This window comes from Peromyscus maniculatus, chromosome X (genome assembly GCF_049852395.1).
Source record: "Peromyscus maniculatus bairdii isolate BWxNUB_F1_BW_parent chromosome X, HU_Pman_BW_mat_3.1, whole genome shotgun sequence".
Classification (NCBI taxonomy): Eukaryota; Metazoa; Chordata; class Mammalia; order Rodentia; family Cricetidae; genus Peromyscus; species Peromyscus maniculatus.
In genome coordinates, this window is record NC_134875.1 from 97,318,399 (window position 1) to 97,341,477 (window position 23,079).

Consider the following 23,079-nt stretch of genomic DNA (forward strand, 5'->3'; position numbering starts at 1 on the left):
CACACACACACACGCTAAGATAAAATACAGCTATGTAGCTATGTGATTCATAGGTTTTCCTTTCATCTCCACATTCACTTGGCATGCCCATCTTTCCTTTTGTATGTCCTCTGTGTCCTACTCTAATTTTTCATCTTCTCAAATAAAAAAATGTCTGGTATTGATCGTTTGAACTGTTTCACTGTAGAAAACAAAAGGCACTAAAACCCAAAGCACTTAGTGAAAAAGTAATGAAATGTTAAGGAAAGTCATATAAAATATGTAAAATGATAGGTTTGAATTGCAATCAATATGTGATGACAGCCTGGAATTTCTCCTTCAAGTGGCATCTGCATGCTATTTCTAAATGTTGAAAAAAATTGTTGTCTTTTCTAAATAACTTAGACATCAGCAAATACATGGACAGAGAATGATTGGGCAGAAGGTCCAGAAGACACACTGTAGAACTCTGAAGGTCAATCCAGGAAGTAAATCCCACTTAGTTAGTTCCTTCAGACTGGTGTAATCCAAGGAATCACAAGACAGGCACAACTGACGGGCTGAGCTTGAGCCCTGTCATTCAGCAATCTGCCTTTACTGTATGGCCAAGAAGCCATTCTTAGAAGCTCCCAGAGTATAGTATAGCATATTCAATTGTTACCAGAGATTCAGTGAGTATAAATCCCACTTAGCTTTGACATAGTGTAGCACATCTTACTCACAACTCAGATTTAACAACTACAAAAGTCCTATACTGCCAATATTCCTAAAAAACAATGTGATGGGAAGCCTGAGCTGAAGATTCTCATCAGATGTGCTCTGATTTATCTTTAATAACTGATTCTCATATGTTAACTTTGTTAAGAAGCAAATATTTTGGCATATGTAACTAGGTTTTTCCAGATGTTGATATCTAAAGGGAAGCAATTGACATGGAAGCTCAGATTTCTACATAAACCTTTGTAAATGGAAACATGCACTATATATCTCTATATATATACATATAGATATAGATATATGCTTATCCATTTTAACTATAGACTAAATTTTTAAAACCACACAGGAAATTGGTATTATTTCCCTGATTTCACCATATTACAGAGCACAAAATTTTAAATATTAAGAAAATTCAAGGAAAGTGGTCAAAACATATATAACGGATCCCAGTCAATATTTTTATAGTAAAAATTCCTTGTCATGGAAATTACATATCAGTTTACGGGGTTGATAATATAATTAATTACTGAAATATACTTTATTGCTATGATTTATATGGTGTAGAAATGTTATTAAATACATATGGCATATGGAATGTATTTATTAAAAATATGTAGTTGAGTTTTAATTGCAATAAAACACTATAGAAAAATCTTATGGAGTAAAAAATATTTTGAAATATATGTTTCTTAGGCCTGTATTCTATTCTGCTATTCTCTTGAAACAAAGCAGCCAGACTTTGTATAGTTACTACTTTTCTAAAATGATCATGGAAAACTTATTTCTTTCCTTTCTAGGGTTGGGAACAATTTAATATCAATACCTTTTTAAAAAGTAAATCAGGTATTGAATTGGGTGTCCATATCTTAAAGTGGCTTAGGATACTGTTGATTTAAAAATAAATATTGTATTACTAGAGTATGAAAGTGATGCCAGTATGATCTTCCTTCCCACAGGTAGGAACACTGACCAGGTTTTTGCTTTTCTTTCTCTATGGGGAAAAACAACAACATCCAAATTCTAAGATTTTTTAAAAATTGATGTGTTTTTCACACTTAACAAAGACATGTACATTAGCTTAACTGTACTTTATCAAATACATATTGTTAGACATAAAAGCGAAGGTTTTAATTTAGTAGATTTGATCCTTTCTTAATCATAACTGCAGCTGGTCAGAACCACAGATTCTAAATTCAAAATGCCTAATGGCACTTGATAGTCTTTGTTTCCATCTGAAACTTCACAAGCCAGGCTTCCATCATCTACATTGCTCTCAGTACTTTTAAATCTTCCAAGTTCCCACAGAATATCCCACTGAGCTCTGAGCACTCAACAGATTTTCCAGTTCAAAAGCCACCACAATCATCCCAAATTCACATGGTCAGATCTGTAACAGCAATACTTCTGTTATATATATATATATATATATATATATATATATATATATATATATATATATATATATATATAACATATATAACAACATATATATATATGCCTATAGATTTAACTTTGATTTCATGTTTCTTAATCACCACAACTGTCAAACTATAGATTAACATATAGTAAGTATGTAGTTATAAAAGAACAACGTGCTCGCTACACTTATTTTATAAGAGGGAGTTTAATGGACACTGTGCCATTAAACCTGATCCTTATTTTTGTCTTAGGGTTTCTACTGCTATGATAAAACACTATGGCCAAAAGATACTTGGAAAATAAAAGGTTAATTTATTCTTATAAGTCTCAGGTCACACTCCATCACTGAGGAGTTCAGGGTAGGAACCTGGAGGCAGTAGCTGAAACAGGGCCTGTGGAGAAATGATGCTTACTGGCTTATTTCTCATAGCTTGCTCCTCATGGCTTACCCAACCTGCTTTGTGTATAGCACCAAGATCATCATCCCAGGGTGTCACTGCCAGGAGAGAGCTTTGCAGGATCCTGAGAGAATTTCTAGGGGCAAATGAGAGATGGAAATAAACAAGATACATTGCATATATATACATGAAATTTTCAAAGAATAAACAAATTTTAAAATTTAGATACTATATAATGTAGTACCTCTTTAGAATACTAGTGGATGCATATTCAGATAGCACAAGAAAGAATTAGCCCATGTCCTGGCATATATTAAGTCATTAATTAGTGTTTAATTTTAGAAGTAGAAGTATTCTCATGCAGTGAGTAAAATTCCTAAGTGCCCTTTGAACACTGGTGTTTGATCATGCTTATATTCTTCCTAGAACTCAATACTATGGCAACATATATAAGCTTCATTGTAGGATGGATACAATTTTAGAAAATTAGGTTCTATTCTCCTCTTAAGAATATACATGCATAGTAATCATTATACTTAAATATGCCAATAGATTTAATTTTGAACTCATGTTTGTTAATCACCACAACTGTCAAAATATAGATTAACAAAAGTAAGCATGTAGTTATAAAAGAACAAGGTGCTCACTAGTCTTATTTTATAAGAGGGAGTCCAATGAACACTGTGCCATGAAAATTTGTAAATGACCAACCAGATGAAAATGAAGCATTTTTAAAATTATGATTCTAAAGGAATGAAGTTCCAGTGGATTTTTTAAGACCAGAAACAGGAGACTAATTTTGCAAAACAAAGTATCAAACCATTCTTCCTGTGCTAGTCAAGCCCATTTTAATGAGAAGACACTATTTTCCTGTGAGCAACACCACCATGAGGAAGCATTCTAAATCACTCCTAATGATGGAAGTTTACTAGCACAGAAAAATATAGCAAGTGCACAATGTTAACAAGAACTGCTCCCATATTTGCAAAGTAAATGCCAATTTATGAGAAATAAACCCATCAAAGGACATTCTGGTATAGAATATCGAAAGAGATTTCAGAAAAAGAGCATGCCCCATGTGACTGATGTCCATTAAAAAGACTATAAAAAGACTCACATCATTTAGAATTTGAGTATAGAGAAAGATGTTCATCCATAAATTTCCTCTTGAATTTTGGCTAAATAAATGAGAACTCCTAAATTATATGCAGACTCTCCATGAAAAATAACTTGTGCTTGAATGTGATTATGAAAAGGGGATACCAGTATTTTACAGTATAATGTTAAAACACTTAGCATTCCAGTCAAACTTCACTCTACCAACTAAGTATGCTCCTGCAGATCTGTGGGTAAATTGAATCATCATAATTTCAAAGAAGTGCTCCCTTCATTTTTGATTGATTTCTAATTAGTAGTGGCTTAACATGTCAATTTTAAGAGTCTCTGTCCCCCAGTCTCTTTTAAGCAGCTAATGATCGCTGAAAGATTTATATTCACAAGGGAAATATGCTATTTAAAGATACTCTGTGGTGAATGATTTTATATGAGAACCCTTTTGTAATTGAATAATCACGCTCATTACTTCTCTCTGTGGTAATGCAGATTTTTACACTATCATCAGATGGGGTTCATCAGTTTGAAACTGCAAGTACCATTGTCCTGGACAAAGGACCATCCACCCATCATCGCCAATGAGTCCCTTTATTTTGTCAGTAGAAAAAGAAGGGGACTTTCTACCTCTTAATAGAAAGTAGTAAATTCATTCATTAGCTTCATAATAAATGATATTTCATTTTTTAAAATATTGAAATATGATATTAAAATCTTGAAAAATGGTACTATAGAGTATAATATTTAAATAATAGCATTTCATGTTCAATCAGGATAAAATACACTGTTTCCATATATAATATATTTTGCAGGCCATACTGCTCTATTATTTGCCTCTATTTTGTTGAAATACACACCAACAGAATGACTACCTGTGATACAGTTTATTATCCATAGTCATAACTCTGACGAAAGTTGTTTCCTTTTTACTAACATATATTGTTATTATTTGTACAAAGTTAAGGGTTTCAGTAGGAGATTGCAACAAATGCATAGAATATATTTGGACATATTGTCCCAATATATTTATATTACTCTTACTTAACAGGGAAATTTTTTTATTTTATTTTTCTCAAATTTATAGTCTCTTTTCATTATACCATTGTGGCAACCACCTCACTTTAACTTTATTTTTCTTTTGAAGATAAATTTTATACATTGTGATTTAACTTACAGCTTTATGAACAAACTATCACAAATATTTTCCTAAACATATGCTTCTAAACACGCCATATGTTTCCATATGTAGAATAACCATAAGGTTTTAAAACCTAAACCTCATAGCAAAATCTTTCAAAGAGGCATCTTTCCAATTCACTATCAGAAAAACTAGAGATTTTTCAAAATAAGATATGAAAAATATATATCAGTTTATAAAGTACAGTAACAAACTCAATAACAAAAAGAAAATTAAAAGCTTAGCAGAGTTTTTATTTCCAAAATCCACCTGTTTTGAAATAAATGAAAAGGTAACTCCACTGCAGTGGACAAGAGTAGGAGGGAAAGGTGGGAAGTTGTTCAAGACTCTAAAGGACTCAGTCATCCCCTCCTCCTCTCACTTCTGCCCAATTACCTCCTCAAACTAGCAAAAAAACAAGAGACATTTTCACCTTCTGAATGTTCTTTTGGTTTCTAGTTTAACAGAAGCAGAAGGCCCTTTGTGGACTTGCCTGCTGAAGAATTGTGATTGCAGAATATTGGCAGCTCTTTGAATAGGAAGAGACCAAGGGAAGGTTTCTTGTTCTCCAGAAAAAGATTAAAAAAAAAAAAAAACAATGAAATTGAGCACATCAAGCCAGAAACAGAATACTCCCAGTCCTAGGCAAAACTGACATTGTTGCTACAAATATTAAGTAAAAAATAGTGTGAAATAGCTTAGAAGTTCAGAATGTATTTTTATCGTCTCTTTCTAAAAGAAAAAAAAAAACAAATATCTTGATGAACATGCATTCTCAGATGAGAATGGCATTATCTTGGCAAATTTATGGGTTTTTAATTAATTGATTTCCTGAAATGCTTCCTGGAAAATGTACTGCTTTGACTAAAATTATTTGCGCTAAATTTGCATTATTTTTAGGTACTCTAATTATTATTCACTACCTTTTATAAGTAGTAATAATATTACTTTCAGGATTATCCACCACATACTATAGTATTCAATGGACATATATGAAAAAAATAATATTTTATGTGTGATTATTTATAATGTCTGTTAAAAAAACTTTTATTTCCTAAGAGTAATGTATTTTCACTCCAAAGATGTTTATTAAGACTTTCTGCTAGAGAGTAGAAGTGATATTCTTATGTTTTGGGAGATAAAAGAAACAAAAATTTGATTAGGCATTTCAGTTTCAGGTGAGATTGTCTCACAGAGAACATCAATGACTGCATATGAGAGCATGTTCAGTCAAAAGTGATTCCTGCTGCTGTGGAATTCAGGGCAAACGGGACAGGGTGTTCTTTCAGTCGCTCTTTATGTATTCAAAATTAAATAAAGGAGCAAGGCAGTGTCTCAATTTCCTAGAGGGAGGAGGAGAACAGACAGAGTTTATTTATACCTAAAAAAAAAATTACTTCAAGAAATGGTTAACTTAGAAATCTTGTTATTGGCTTTTTTTTTTTTTTTTTGAGACATGGTTTCTTTGTGTAGCCCTGGCTGTGCTGGAACTTACTCTGCAGACCAAGCTGGCCTCAAACTCACAGATATCCACCTGCCTCTGCCTCCCCAGTGCTGGGATTAATGGAGTGCACCACCACTACCTGGCTATTGGCTGACTTTCACTGGCTAGCTTTGCCTTTGCCTTTTTTCTCCTTCCCTCCCTTCCCATCTGTCCCCAACTATCCCTTCTCTTCTGCCCTCCCTTCTTCTTCTTCTTCTTCTTCTTCTTCTTCTTCTTCTTCTTCTTCTTCTTCTTCTTCTTCTTCTTCTTCTTCTTCTTCTTCTTCTCCTTCTCCTCCTCCTCCTCCTCCTCCTCCTCCTCCTCCTCCTCCTCCTCCTTCTTCTTCCCTTTCCCTTCTCTTTCTTTGCCTTTCCTTTTGCCCAGTGCTAGACTTTCCTGAGATAGATTTGATATTGATCAGGTAAAAGGCTGATAGTTTAATTTTCTTCACTTTTCCCAAAGTGGAGTCCAAGGTTTGCTGCTTAGACTTGGATTAGAAGTGATAGGAACAAGTCATTCCTTCCCACCTCTTACAATGCATTGTTTTTTACTTCATTTTACTGAAAGTAGGCACTGTGATCGCTCATCATATTTAATTAGATGTTCTGAAGATAGTTTGGTGTGTAAACTTTGCCTTTGTAACTTGGTATTTTTAAGGAAAGAGGTAACAGGAGGATTTTATTCAGCTCTACTAAGCAATTTGAATTTGAAGTGTGACAGGTTCTGATATTTCATAGTCATTGTCATGGTCATAAGCGGCAAATCATTTAAAATCATGAGGATTGAAGATCACAAGAAGCACTGTAGCGAGCATGTTCTGTCTTTTTCCATTTCTGTAGAACATCATTTTTATATAGGTGGACTCTTACTCTTCAGGGTGGTAAACTGATGTGGAGAGAAAATATGTTAGCTAACTTCATAATAGGAGGAAACATGGGTTTAGAAGTCTAACTCAACATAGAAATCCCAGAGGGAAACTCTGATTGGCCTAGATTGGGTTATAGATAGAAATTTTGGACAAACTACTAGAGCGTCAGGAGTAAGATCTAGGCTTGATAACTACTGTATGCCTATATTTTGTGCAAGTATATACATGTAGGAGTATAGGGCTTGTACCAGAAGAAGGTTAAGTTAAGAACCAATAATTATCATGGGATCTAGCTTTTCTTTGACATTTAGTATCTGATATACTTGTCATCTTTGATTAATCTATATCTTATTTGTTTACCTACAATCTTTATGTCTCTTTCATAACCTGATAAGGGCAGAACTAGGCATATGATTCATTTTGAGTGATTTTTAATTTTCTTAGACTATAAGCCCTTTGCTTCTCTCACCAACAAATTCTGACATTCTATGCTTTTGTATTATGCATATCTAAATGCATGCACATGCATGTGTGTAAGTGTGGTAGCCACAGAACAACTTCAGGTGCTATTATCAAGGTCCCATCCACCATTTATTTGTTACAGGGCATCAAACTAGCTTGGAGTTCACAATGTACAGTAGGCTGGCTAACTAACCACTGAGCCCCTGATCTCTACCTTGAATCTGTCTCCCAGAACGAGCATTACAAAAAAAAAAAAAAAAAAAAAAAAAAAAAAAAAAAAAAAAAAAAAAAAAACACCACCATGCTCATTTTTGCTGTGCATTCTGGGAATTGAAGTCATGTACTCATGTTTTCAAAGCAAGAAGTCTATTGACAGCTATCTCTCCAACTGATACATCCCATCCTTGGTGGTACATTAGTCTCAGATCCAGACCTGCACTGCTCGGATTTGTCTGGCTATTTCTTGGGGTGGGGGGCGGTTCTATTTTCACCCTTTATTTGGAACAACAAGGCAACAGTAGTTTTAGATTTTTAAATGATAAACATGGTGATAAGAGTGTTGAAAATAAGTCTGGCCTGAATTTGGAGAGTAAGTGATTTTCCAGTTTGGGGCTAGGAGAGAAAACAGGTACAAGATCATCTCCAAGGGAAAAGAGAATGCATACTCAGTGAGCCACCAAGGAATTTGGTTTCCACTCACTAAGGGCAAGCAGTGCAGTGCAGTGCAAGCTAACCATCCATGATCTTCCTCACAGCACATCCGAGTCTCCAATTGTCCAAAGTAATTGCCAGTACAAGAGAGAAAGCAACTCCAGACTGACTTGGCAATCAATCTGGATGACTAGGAAGTGTCCCCCAGCCCTGAAGTGGCAAAAATATTCAGAGTGACTGTCGGAGCAGTGAACCATTCGTGTGCTTCCAGTTATTATACAGTGCATAGAGACTGGTGAGGGTCAATGCTGCCAGGCAGATCACCTGTACATTTTTTTTTTGAGGTTTTTTGAGACAGGGTCTGTGTGGCTTTGGAGCCTTTCCTGGAACTCACTCTGTAGACCAGGCTGGCCTCAAACTCACAGAGATTCACCTTCCTCTGCCTCCCTAGTGCTTGGATTAAAGGTGTGCTCCACCAACTGCCCGGCTCCACCTGTACATTTATACGACATTCCCATCATGGTTCCCGCTGCTACTGGGTTGACATTATCATCTGAACCCTGTGTTTTCTCAATGATAACACCAAATGCACTATAGAGCAAAGCCAGAGAGCCTAGAATATTAGCCCAAAGTGCCCCTTTCCTAGTGACCATATTCAAAATCTGTACATTTCTTGGTTTGGACCAGGCCATGCTCTGAGTTTCCTTTAGTCCTAACCGAAGACCATTCATTGCCCCAATTGCAACCCCTGTCATGCAACATTCTCCAATGGTAGAGAAGGCTAGCTCAAATCTGCCTCGGGTTTTGTTAGCTCCAGTTGGCAAAATGAACTCATTGTTATCATGAACAAGATAGCGTGGATCAACATTTAAATATGGAAACAGGGGGTTTATGCCAGTTAGGAGAATGCCGGCCAAGTCAGCCTGCAAGTAACCAGCTCCTCCTGCTCCTAAGAAGCCAGCTAACCTGCTGGTGGTTTTGTTGCCACTTGCCCTGCCACCCTCCATGATGTCACAGCAAACTGCGGTGGGCTTCCCACCACCACCTCAGGCTAAGGTCCTGTGCTCTGCCATGGTCCCCACAGCCACGGTGGGAAGACCCACGTTGCTACTGCCACCTTCACATGCTCGTAGTATGCTATTTCTTAACCTTAAACTTAATTTCAGTTGCAAACCAAACATTGTATTCTTAGTTGCCAACTGTAATTTGTGGAAGAAAGTACATTTTCTGTAATATGGGAGTGGCAGAGTGTGAATCAGAGTCAACTTTATATAAGTAAGTTAAATGAGGTCAGGTATAATACTGTGATGAAAGACTGAGACCACAATGATTTGAGGGAAAATATGTCCTACATATTTTACCAAAATATGAGCTAAATAAAACATGTCTATGGGTAGTTTGAGTCTAGTGGTCATAGTATGATGCCTTTATTGGAAAATCCAGTGTTTATATAAGAAAATGCATATTCTCTGTGGAGCTATCTTAAAAATAATGTAAACTAACAGTATTGCTCACAAAGACTATCATAGAATGTAAATCTACCATCATGTATGAATCTGCCATCGTGCTGCAGATTGGAACATGGTACAAATTGATCTGCAATGTGTATAAGAAAACTAATATCCATCTTCTCAGAACCAAGGAGCTTAGGGGGAAAAATGAAATTAATCATGAAGGGAGAAACATTCCATCAGATGATACAAGGACCCTAGAGGTAAAATCCAGCAATCAAATGTTCTTTAGGAATCTGGCAACAGAGACAGAGTTATGATTATTTTCTTCCCACACAGTTGTTAAGAAAAGTAGAAGCATCTATAAACTATTCCAGTAGACATTTTCACAAGTAATTTTAAAAAACACATTTCAGAAATTAAACCAATTGACTGTAAGACACACAGAATTCTTTGAATGCTGCCTGTAACCCAGGCAGGCCGTGAATTTGCAGCTTTCCTGCCATGGCCTGTCAGCTGGATTACAGGCCTGCATCACCAGGTCTGCTTGGTACTTTCCTTACTCTACAAAATTTCTATATAGATATGGCCTTGCTCCTGAATCCCTTTACTTGAGAAATGGAATAACCCAATTTAATTGGAAGGGCATACCAAGAAAGTAGTCAATGAGTATCTTTACCTTATCAGTTCCAGCCTCTATGTAGTGGGTTTCATGAACTTAATGTGATCATCATTCCTCTTTTGGCAATCAGGGTAAAGGCTTGGGTCAATAGAAATTAAAAATCCTTTATAGTAGGCTTTTGGATATTTAGCCCATTTTAGCAAAAATTGAAGAGTCAATTTGTGAAATTTGCAGTTTGATTTAATAAGAAAGTCCTCTTTATAAATTGAAGTAATACCAATGTCTCTACTGTGAATAGTGTGTGTTTACCTGCTGCCTAGAATATATAAGCAAGACCTTGCAGGATCAGATCATGGTGTTTTTTTGTTTGTTTGTTTGTTTGTTTTTGTTGTTGTTGTTGTTTTAATCTTCATAGTTTCTTTGACAGCCCTGTTAGCTCACACCATTGGTCAATCATTCCTAACCTTACCATGACCTTCATCATTCTATAATCTTACATAGTCTATGTCTGTCTTAGTTGGGATTTTATTTTATTTCTGTGAGATACCATGACCATGGCAACTCTTTTAAAGGAAAGCACTTATTTGGGGCTGGCTTATAGTTCAGAGGTTTAGTCCATTATCATTATGGTGGGAAACATGGTGGCACACAGGCAAACATGGTACTGGAGAAGGAACTTAGACTTCTACATCTGGATCAGCAGACATCAGGAAGAAGAACTGTGTGCCACTGAGCCTGGGCTTGAGCATATGAGACTCCAAAGCCTGCCCCCATAGTGACACACTTCTTCCAACAAAGCCAAACCTACTCCAACAAGGCCATACCTTCTAATAGTGCCACTTCTTATAGGCCAAGCATTCAAGCACATGAGTCTATGGGGGCCATTTCTTATTTTTTAATTTTATTTTATTTTACAATACAATTCAGTTCTACATATCAGCCACTGATTCCCTTGTTCACCCCCTCCCGCCCCTCTCCCCTTCCTCCCAGCCCACCCCCATTCCCACCTCCTCCAGGGCAAAGCCTCTATGGGGGGCATTTCTATTCCAACCACCACAATACCTCTATGCCTTCCTCATTCTTGTGTACACACATTTTAACCCACAGCTCAGTACCACCTCTGTGATGCCGTCCCTCCTGTTTCTGTTCCCATTAGGCAGACTTAAACATTCCCTGTCAAGCCCTTGTAGACACCTCCCCCTCTTTCATATTCTCTCTCTCTCCTCTGTCTGCCTGTCTGCCTGCCTCTTTCTCTCTCTCTCTCTCTCTCTCTCTCTCTCTCTCTTTCTCTCTCTGTCTCTCTCTCTATATATATGTGTGTGTGTATATATATGTATATATATATATATTTCTATATATAATATATTTCTATCTATACAAAATATCTAGACAGATATAAGACAGATACATAGACAGATGATAGATAGATATAGATACATTTGTGTCTCTGTCTCTATATATCTCTCTATCTCTCTCTGTCTCCCTCTCCTCTCATGTGTGTGTATGTGTATGTGTGCGTGCGTGTGCGTGTGTGCGTGTGCGTGTGTGTGTGTGTGTGTGTGTGTGTGTGTGTGTGTGCCCATTATAACATCTCTCTCATTGTATATCATTTTCCTTTATTGTGCTTGGAACGTCTATTGAACAAATTGGAATATTATCATATTCCCAAGTCCATATATGATTCAGAGAAACATATGAATGACTAGTTCATTCACTGAGTTTTAATGCTCATAAATAAAAAATAGCATTTATAACTTACTCTTTTCTCTAGCTGTATACTACAGAATAGTGTATACTATAGACTAATGGAGTAAAACACAATAAAACAGCTAGATTTATTTTATTTCAAGAAATGATTCAAGATTCTCCTTCATGGATGAGAGAGACAGATAGAGAAAATCTCAGGAGCCCAGCTAAGGAAGCCTAGCAATAAATCAAGTCCAGATTGGACAGAGGAGGAAAGATCAGCTGGATATTGAAGGTCACAATAGAGCAATAGGTTGACTTTGGAAAAATAAATAGGGGTTAAAAGAACAGTTACATTTCACAGGTCAGCTAGGAACCTGGTCAAGGGTAGAAAGTTAACTGGAACCTGGAGTTTGAAGTTTAGCCTGGTAGACATCACAATCTCAGTGCCCTGAATGATAAATTGTTTTGCTAGTCCCATTTGCTACTTTGCTATTAAGTATCTACCTGGTACAAGATCTGGTTAAAACTGGATAGATAAGGAAATAGGTAGACATCAGACAGACGGACAGACAAGCAAAACCCAGTAGTACAGGACTGTAATCCCTGCTACCCTAGAATCGATGGCAGGAGAACCACAAGGTTAAGGACAACCTAAGCTACAGGGTGAGTTCCAGTCTAGCCTGAGTAATTTAGTGAGACTCTCTCTCAAATAAAAAGAAGGCTGTTTGTGGTTTAACATGAGCAAGATCCTAGGTTCAATTCCTAGGACTGTATAAAGTACATACATTGAGGTACAAATGGGCAGATTCCTCCTCACAAGGAATTTACATTATTATCTCAGTTGACCTTTGTATTTGTACTCCCTATTCCTCAAGAAGAAGCCATGACTTTTTGTCCTTTACACTTTCAGCCCTGATTGAATGTCAACTATCATTTAAATGAGCTTTTTAATCAGCATCTGTGGGTGCAGCTTTTCTTGATTAGTGACCCTGATTTCTCATTGATCATGGAGAATCTTACATTTGCAAGGCATTTTTATGTGTTGTGTTATTTTATCTTTCCAACAACCTACTGTAACACGAATTTCATCTTATCATATCCATAAACTGCAGTGTATATAATGCCTGCATTTTACAGACTCTGTCTAAAGTTTATGTGCTCCAATTCTTCGGACATTTCTAGAGAATAGAATATTCACTGTTGTTTTCCTTCTGTGTTGAGTGGCAATTGTGAGTCATCCTCTGGAATCTATGACTGAATTGTAACAGTAAAAAAAAATCTCAATTGTTTTGATTTTTATTTTATTCTATTGTTAACGGATTCTGTTGCTCATCAAATAAAACATCTAAAAATTATTCAGTTGAATACCAACTTGACCTTGAAACATTTCTATCTTAACCAGTCTGAGCTGCTAAAGCAAAGCACTTTATAAAGGGAATTCATAAACACAAGAAATTTATTTTTCACCATTCTGAATGTTAGAAAGTCTAAAATCAAGGCACCAGCAGATTTCAGGCATGGTGAGAGCAGCCTGTTTCATCAAGTGATACAGCCTTCTGCCTGTGTCCTCTTGTGTTCAGGGACTTACTTCAGCACTCCAGGACCTTGATAATAAGGGAATTAATCCTAACAAAGGTCACGTCCTTATAACTGTATCACTTTTCAATGACTCCACCTCCTAATACTTTGGTGACTAGGTTTTGAAGTCAAAACGATAAGGAGACATAAGCATTTAGATCAACAGTGTCCCAGATTGTTGTGCACTCACACCCCATCTATTCTGCTACATGTCTCTTGGATCTACTTCTGTTCATCTCTGCCTCCTATTTTCTTACTCCAATTTTTTTGTACTTCTGATCTCTCAAGTACATTTTAACAGACACTTTTCTACTTACACTGATCTTGAAGCATGAAATTTCTTTTCAAGGCACTTAGGAAAATGGAAGTACTTAGAATGTTCATGAACAGAATGTCTTGTGAGCTGCAAAAGTTAATGTGAGAAAAGCTGATAGAAGAGTCAGCTCATCAGAGTTTTTCCTCCTTAAAAAGCAGCTAGTTATAAGCCCTTCTTAAACAGAAAGCACAAAGCAAGTGCTCTCATTTCCCTGCTTAAAATAGACAAAATAAAACTAATAATTGACTTGTCAATTTACTGTGACTATTAATTCCCTATACACAAAGATGGCCTTTGTTAATTTAGGATGCACATTTTCTTTCCAAATATAATTACCTGACTATATATAGATAAGTAATTTAAAGCCAGCTAATGATTGTTTGAGCATCTAAAACTTAAAAACTGTGTAGACATTAGTAAATTATCCACTTAGAGAACCTGTAACAGTTGCAGCAAAATTAATGTTAACTGATAAGTTAAATTGGACTTGTGATATTTTATGACATTTAGAGTATGCCTTATCCATGGCTTGTAAATATAGTTTCATGGTGAAGAACTTGATAAGCTTCACATAGACATAGAAGTGCTTTGTTATGTAAATGTATGCTGCATTAACCTAAGAAAATAATTTGCAATTTTTCCTATGCCATGACCTTTACTAGGTGTAAGCCTCCATTGTATCAGGAAACATCCATCGATTATGAAAATGAGGATGAAAGAATGACCAGAGGTTGTAGCTTAGTGGGAGAGTGCTTTCTTGACATGGATGGGGCCCTAGGTTCTATTTCCAGAACTGCAAAAAAGTAAAAATAATGGCTCATATTCACAAATTAAATGTCATTGACCAATAGATTCAACATATTTGTACTTATAGCATAATAATATAATGTTGAAATCAAAATGGAAACTGACTTTATTATGTTCTGTCAGAATAATTTCCTTGCCGGGCAGCAGTAGTGCACAAAATCCCAGCACTCGGGAGACAGAGGCAGACAGATCTTTATGAGTTCGAGGCCAGCCTGTGCTACAGAGTGAGTTCCAGGAAAGGCACAAAGCTACACAGAGAAACCCTGACTCAAACACAAACAAACAAACAAACAAAAAAGCCAGGCAGGGTGGTGCACGCCTTTAATCCCAGCACTAGGGAGGCAGAGGCAGAGAAATCCTGTCTCAAAAAACCAAAAAAAAAAAAAAAAAGAAAAGAAAAGAAAGAAAGAATAATTTCCTAGATATGAGATTAAACTATAATTCTCACAGCTCATTAGAATAATAATCAATTCAGTCCTCAAATGCAGAACAAAGTTTGTATTCAATTTGATAATCAGTCAGGTTTTGAAATAGCATATGTATTTGTTTTAAGTACATTTGTATGATACACACATGCATGTTCAAATATTTAAGCACAAGTATGCATGCTAGAGTGTGTGTGTGTGTGTGTGTGTGTGTGTGTGTGTGTGTGTGTGTGTGTGTGTGTGTATCTGTCTGTCTGTCTGTCTGTCTGCCTGCCTGCCTGCCTGTGTATTTGGGCCAAATGTTGAATCTTGCTGGATCTCTGTTCACTTTATTTTCTAAGTCAGATTGTCTCCTTGAACCTGTAGCTCACTGGTTCAGCTGGTCTAGGTAGCCAACTTGCTCCATGGATCCCCGGTTCCATCTCTAGAGCACTGGGATTACAGAGGACTCAGCATAGCTACCATATTAGTTACTTTTTGACTACTGTAATAAAACCTCATGACCAACATAACTTAGAGAAAGAAGGATTAATTTGAGATTTCCAGTTTCAAAGGGGTGAGATTCTATCACCATTATGGCAGAAAAGTGTAACAGCAAACACTAGTCATGACAGCAGCTACATCTTCAACGACAAGCAGGCAACAGGAAAGAGCAAGCTCACAATGCTGAGAGTCTATACTTTCAAAACCTACCCCCAGTGACATACTTCTTCTAGTAAGGACATCTCCAACAGCTCCCCAAACAGGACGACCAACTGAGAATTAATCATTCGTATATCAGAGACTATGGCAGGCATTTATGATCAAACCAACATACTACCCGGCATGAAAGGGGTTCTGAGGATACAAATACCAGTCCTCAAAATTTGCCTAGTAAAAGTGTTAATGCTACAGAGCTATCTCCTCAGCCCTAATCAACTATTCTATATGTCTATCTATCTATCTATCTATCTATCTATCTATCTATCTATCTATCCATCCATCCATCTATCATCTATCTATCTATCTACCTACCATCTATCTGTCCATCATCTATCTTAATATCTATCTCTTCTAATCAGATAAGTCTGATGTTTTCTTAGCAATTTTCATCATCTTTGTGCTTTATGAATGTTTTCTATGTGTATGAAGGAGTTAACATGCACATATGGGTTATTAGTAGTAGGATTGTTAGTTTTAAGGAAGGCAGACTCTACAACTCAGACATAGTGGCTCGAAATAAGGCTCTGACAACCCTTCATAATGGTAGCTTGTATGCTGAGGAATTAGCAGGCAGATGAAGTGAAGAGAGAAGACACTTCTCCAAATATCATGGGAATTCGACAAGAATGTGAGTCTTTTACCCTATTCAAAAATTATTTTGCTATCTGTATTTGGTTTCCTGTGGTTACTATAGAAATTTTCTGTAAATTGGATAGCTTGTTATTTTTACTACTCTAGAGCTCACAAATATAGACTTAAGGGCTTTGCCATCTCTGAATGGTTCTGGGGCGTTAATGTCAAAAATCCCAAAGTCTATTATAAATTCTCAGATAATATTAATTTGAATCAAATTTTTACAGGTATTCTAAGAGGCTTATTTGCTAATATCTACATTGTTTTAACAGTAAATCCCCAACAATAAGATAGCTAAGAACAGTATCTTTTACAAATTCTACTACATTTATAAAACCTTATTCTTTTTTTTTTTTTTTTTTTTTTTTTTTGGTTTTTGGAGACAGGGTTTCTCTGTGTAGCTTTGCGCCTTTCCTGGAACTCACTTGGTAGCCCAGGCTGGCCTCGAACTCACAGAGATCCACCTGGCTCTGCCTCCCGAGTGCTGGGATTAAAGGCGTGCGCCACCACCGCCCGGCTAAAACCTTATTCTTAAAGTCCATAAGGTAACTGAACAGTGAATTGTTATTCATCGTTTATCAGGGTTCTCTGTCTCTGTCTGTGTGTTTGTCTGTCTGTCTGTTTAATCTGTCTGTCTGTCTTTCTGTCTCTCTATCCCTCTGTCTCTGTCTCTGTCTCTGTCTCTCTCATTGTTTGTATGTGTGTATGTGTGTGTGTGTGTGTATGTGTATGTGTTTCAGTGATGCTTTTACAGAAGTAATGCAGGAAATACTTAATTGTGTTATAGATAAGTTATTTTATTTTTATGACTCAATTATTATCAGAATAATTAAATAAGATAGAGTTTACTAATTTCTGAGTGTTTATTTTCTTCTTTAAGAAAAGATATGTTTTATACTTCCTCCTGGAGTAACAAACTGATAGATTATCTTCAGTGAATTATTGATGAGGTTTGGGTTCATCTTAGTTACTTTTCTATTTCCATGAAGAGACACCTTGACCAAGGCAACTTTTAAAAAAGAAAGTATTTATTTGGGGGCCTCATCGTCCTATGACCATCATGGAAGGGAGAGTGACAGCAGGGAGGCATAACCCTGCAGTGGTGGGTGAAAGCTTACATTCTGGTCCATAAGCATGCGGCACACACACACACACACACACACACACACACACACACACACACACACCACAAAAACAGAGAGAGAGGGATAAATAGAGAGAGAGAGAACTGATAATGACATGGGCTTTTGAAATCTCAAAACCTATCAATAGAAACACATGTCCTTCAACAAAGTCACACTTCTTAATCCTTCCCAAACAGTTCCACCAACTATGGAACAAGCACTCAAATATATGAGACATTCTCATTCAAACTACCACGGGTTGCAATGTTTCTGAAATTATATTGTTCCCTCTGCATATTTAATGGATTTTTTAAACATTTACTAATGGGCCCCTAAGAACAAAAGGATTTTAAGAGTCTTTTTAGGATAAAACCATATCAATTCATTTCATAGTCCTTTTTTATTAAGAAATTTTTTCATTCATTTTACACACATAGTCTTATAAGCTTGCAAATGTTTTCAGTTTTATGTTATTTATTTGTAAACATAATTTTACAATCTCATTAAAATTCTCCTGATTATTTTCACAGATGAGTTTACAGACATTCAAAAGTACTCATTCATAAATATACCATATTATGGTAATGTACTACCAGAGAATATGCCTTTTTTCTGTTTCATTTTCTTTTCAGGCTTCCCAAGAAAAGAAGATACTATTTAGTAACTGCAAAGAATATAACCAAAATTTTAAAGAATGGATATTATATAAGAAAATAGTAAAAGTTAATTGAGTCAAACATTTTCACAGTTATTTCATAAAAATAGACAGATATTTGGTAATTATCTAGAACTGTATGTATTTAAATACTTGGGACTGGCTTGCAAATTTTAGAGTTTTTCTTTTTTTTTTCCTCCATCGTCTGTCTTCCCATGCTATGTTGATTCCTGAGTGTTTGAGGAACTTCTATTTTCCAGCTCATTTAAGAGAATTTCATCCTGCTGTTTTGGTCATCAAGTGACCAAGTGTGATTTGAAACAAAAGGGCATCGTATTTGTCCATGGGTGTGGGATTTTAAGGGTTTGCTCAATATATTCAGGAAGTAAAGAGTAATGTGGGCTCTCTTCATAAAAATATAAAGTAAGTTCTGTTGAATGTCAGTAATTCCAAGACATTTAGGACTTTTGAATCAGTTGAAATATTTAAATAAACAGACAAATAAGTAAATAATCATAAAGTCATCAATTTGCCATTTTGTGTGTGTGTGTGTGTGTGTGTGTGTGTGTGTGTGTGTGTGTGTGTGTGTGTGTGTGCTGGGATTCTGCTGCACTCCAGCTGCATGAATGTACATGTGCACTTCAGGAGTTAGACAAGGGCTCTTGCATTTTATGTCATCAATGTGCACTGGTGATTACAGATGCATGGCGTGGTCACACAATCTGGGCATGCATGGCATAGCTCCATAAGCATACCTGTGCCTTAAAGAACAGTGACTCAGACCCATTCTCTGTGTTCTGTTCTTTCTTCCCCCGCCCCCCCCCACCATCTTACTCTCTCTCTGCATGTGCTCCTTACCCAGGCCTGGTTCTCTTGTTCCCCCACAGCCCTCTTTCTCCTAATAAAGCTCTGATACTGATACTGGGGTTTGTCATGACCTTTCCACACAGTAACCAGCACTGGTAACTGGCACCACTTATCATTCTTACAGTGTGTGTGTGTGTGTGTGTGTGTGTGTGTGTGTGTGTGTGTGTGTGTGTGTATTTATTTATTATGTATGTGTGCAGATGTCAGAAAAGATCATCATTTGTCTTCTGTTCTCCACCCTAATACCTTGAGAGATGGCCTTTCACTGAACTCGTGTTCATCTGCTGGACTAGATGGACATCAAGCCCCAGTAACCTTTGTCTGATGTATCTACCCAGAACTGTGATTGCAATTGCATGCATCCATGTCTGGACTTTTACTGTGCTCAGGATCCTAACTCAAAGCCCATCCTTATGTAACTAATATTCTTACCCAGTGAGCCATCTCCATAACTCCAAATGATCTTCTCTTAAAAGTAAAGATACTAGTTCAGTATCTCTAACAAATTTAATATGTTGCTTCTTAAAGGGATTGCTAAATGGAAACCTTAGAGCCTTTCTCAGAGAAAATACTAGCCATTTAAATGTAATTAACTCAATTTTATATTTCTTTTAATATTCACTATGTTGTACCCATAGGGCAGTATTTCCAAATTTTGTATCATAGAGCAACTGAAATCTAGGACAACAGTTACTGATCATATTCTACTTCTCAGGAAAACTGTAAACATAATATCTTTTATTTATTCTACACTAAAATAAAATATGATAATGAATACTATTAAGCATGTGATTATATTTTCTTTTACTTGATAATGCAACATGGTCATTAATATGTGTGTTTTCTATTTTACTGATAGTTCAAGTGACACAAAATAAGTTAATAACAGTTATATGTGAGGAGCTGGAGAGATGGTTCAGTGGTTAAGAATACTGGCTGCTCTTCCAATGGACCTGGGTTCAATCCCCAGCACCCACCTGGCAACTTACAACTGTCTGTGACTCCTGTTCCAGGGGATATGACACACACACAAACATTCATGCAGGCAAAAGACTAATGTACATAAAATACAAATAAATAAATAATTTTAAAAAGTAGTTATATATGAATCTATTTTGGACTCTTATTATGAAAGATGTCATACATAAAATGTAGTTTTTCCATCTACCCTTATACCATGTTCCAAAATAACTATAAGCAGTACTTGCAGCTAACACTGAGTGTTTACTTCTATGTCTCAAAATAACTTGCCTGAACTATAAATGGTTTTCTAGTATTGATTAAAATTTATTTGGTACTCCATTTCAATGATTTTCCATTATTATAAATGAAGATATGATTTGGTTTCAAATTCCAACTCCTACTACACAGTTCTGCATTTCCTGTCTTTCTTTTCTCTATCCATCACGTATGAATACAGAAGCACTAATTAAAGTTGAGCAATTAAGTATACTAACTTTCCATCTCTGTCACCTTCTACTTTGGGGCACATGGCCTAACTTTCTCCCAATCCTATTACTAATATTTTGTTTGTTTGTTTTGCTTTGTTTGGGGAAGTTTCTTTCTCTTGTTATAACAATTGGTTCCTCAATCTTCCATTATTGTTTGGATACATATTTAAGTCTGGCTCAAATTCAAGGCTTCTCACATTTTTTAGTTGCCCTTAATTGCTCAGCATTAAGTGTAAAATATTTTAAAAGGTGCTTGGCAGCTTTTCACAGTCTAATTGGCTATAGGCATCATAGTTTGTTTTTCTAGTTCGTTTGGGAAAACCTTTCCTGAGTCTTTGCTGACTTTGATCTTGTATTGATCAGATTCACAAAGAATGGTCCTCTTGTCTTCTTCCAGACTGCATCTGAGCAATGTGAAGAATTCCGCATGTAGCATAAAAATGTATTGTCAGCTTCACTGCATGTCTTGTATTGCAGAGGCTCATTCAGCCTGTACAGAAAAATAAATGAATAGCCTCTGCCAAAAGAGAGAGGGGGACTAGTAGCCAACTGATTCTTAAATGTTCCATCCCTCTTGCTTCCACTCTTCTTCCACTGCACCCTCCATAGACAACTGCTCTCATCAATTCTTGAGCCTTTCAGGAGTTCTACTATAATAATCCAGTTGCATCTTTGCTTCAATCTTTGAGGGATCAAGGTTCAGGTGATTTGGGGTTTTGGTTTTGGTTGTTTTGTTTGTTTGTTTTGTCAGAATTTTTAGCTTGTAAGAGTATTGCTAATTAGTATACAAAACATTATGTTTCATTGTGGTATTTCAATAAAATTTTCTTCTTGCTGATTCTCCTTCCCACCTCATCCATTTTCTGTGCTGTACCCTTCCATTCCCAGTAGCATTTCTCTTTCATTTCACAAGGGTCCTATTACAATCTCCTTCCTCAACACCTTTTTCCCTTTTGTGGTCCTTTTCCTAGTTTCATACACTATACATACACATAAACATTAAAAGCTAGGATCCCCATTCAAATCTTTTTTTTTTTTTTTTTTTTTTTTTTTGGTTTTTCAAGACAGGGTTTCTCTGTGTAGCTTTGCGCCTTTCCTGGAACTCACTTGGTAGCCCAGGCTGGCCTCGAACTCACAGAGATCCACCTGGCTCTGCCTCCCGAGTGCTGGGATTAAAGGCGTGCGCCACCACCGCCCGGCTCCCATTCAAATCTTTTAAGTGAGTTACTATATAGTAATTTCTAGGTTATATATTCTATTTTCTTTTTTTCTGCCTTGTTTTCCTTTTTATTATGGATTCATGCCTAATGAAGTATCTCTTCATTCATATGCCCATATATCTTTGGAAGAGAAATAAATCTTTATATTTCTGTTAAATCTACCTTTGGTACATAATAATCTCCTTTTGATATTAGGAAACTGGTTCCTAGCATTTTATAAAATGCTAGAAGAAAAATAAACTGTCAATAAGTCTTCATTGAATTTAAGCAACAATTATAACACTCTATTTGCTAATCTGACACCATTGTAAATTAAACTGGACCTGCCATGCTTGATATTTTCGACATTCTATGGATAACAAGTACGTGTGGTGTATTTAATGAGAAGTTTCCACAATAGGCTCAGATACTGGAAACATTATTTGAGAAAGTGATGCAGCCTTGCTAGAAGTATGTCCAAAGGAGTTGGCTTTCAGAGTTTCCAGCCTTGACCCACTTATATTCCACTCTCTCTGTTTTCTATTTGCATTTGAATATGTGATCTCTCTGTTTCCTGCTCTAATATCTGTTAAAATGTTCCCCCTACCATTAGGGACTCTACTTCTGGAACCACAGGCTAAAATAAATTATTTTTCATTAAATTTTTTTAGAGTATTTTATAATACTAATAGAGTGAGTGACAGTCATTTTTAATTATTCCATGAATAATTGCAATCCTGTTCATAAATCTTGTCACTGGTCACATTTTAAAATACACATAACATATAAATATAAAAATTATTTTTTCCTTTACTTTTTATGTGGTGGATGAAGTCAACCATGCTTGTTATATAGAAATTATTGTTGAGTACTCTTATTTAGCTAACAATTTTCTTAACATTTTATCTTAACTGCCTAGTATGATACTAAGCTTATTAATGTAATGTAAAGATTTGGCAAGCAGCACTATTCATATGCAAAACTCACTGTCTAGAATATTTTGTCTTCATTGAAACAAAACCCATACACCATATTAAAAACAGCTGTTATTTTTGTTTAAAGTTTTAATATATTGTAAATATCAGAATGAAAATAGAATCTATTGTGTTAATTCTTTAGAACCCAGGCATTTTCTACACTTGAAACAAGAGTACCCTGGAACTGGCTGTAAATAGATCTTGCTGAGATCTGCTTTTCATCAATCATTTTATCCTGTCAAACAAGGGACTTCTCTTCTCTTCAGGTTCTCATCCATTTATAAAGATTTAATTTCAGCTTGCAAATTCAATTTTATTC

At 36.1% G+C, this 23,079-nt stretch overlaps 2 protein-coding genes across 2 annotated transcripts in view; one reads left to right on the forward strand and one right to left on the reverse strand.

Annotated features, from left to right (window-relative positions):
- Il1rapl1 (interleukin 1 receptor accessory protein like 1) overlaps window positions 1–23,079 on the forward strand; it is a 1,285,879-nt gene that overhangs the window by 995,664 nt on the left and 267,136 nt on the right. The window lies entirely within an intron of this gene.
- LOC102921978 (mitochondrial import inner membrane translocase subunit Tim23-like) lies at window positions 8,493–9,271 on the reverse strand. The gene is made up of 2 exons (XM_006987533.3): window positions 8,741–9,271; window positions 8,493–8,588 (listed from the first exon to the last, which is right to left on the reverse strand). The coding sequence occupies exons 1-2, from the start codon at window positions 9,269–9,271 to the stop codon at window positions 8,493–8,495; spliced, it is 627 nt and encodes a 208-aa protein (XP_006987595.1).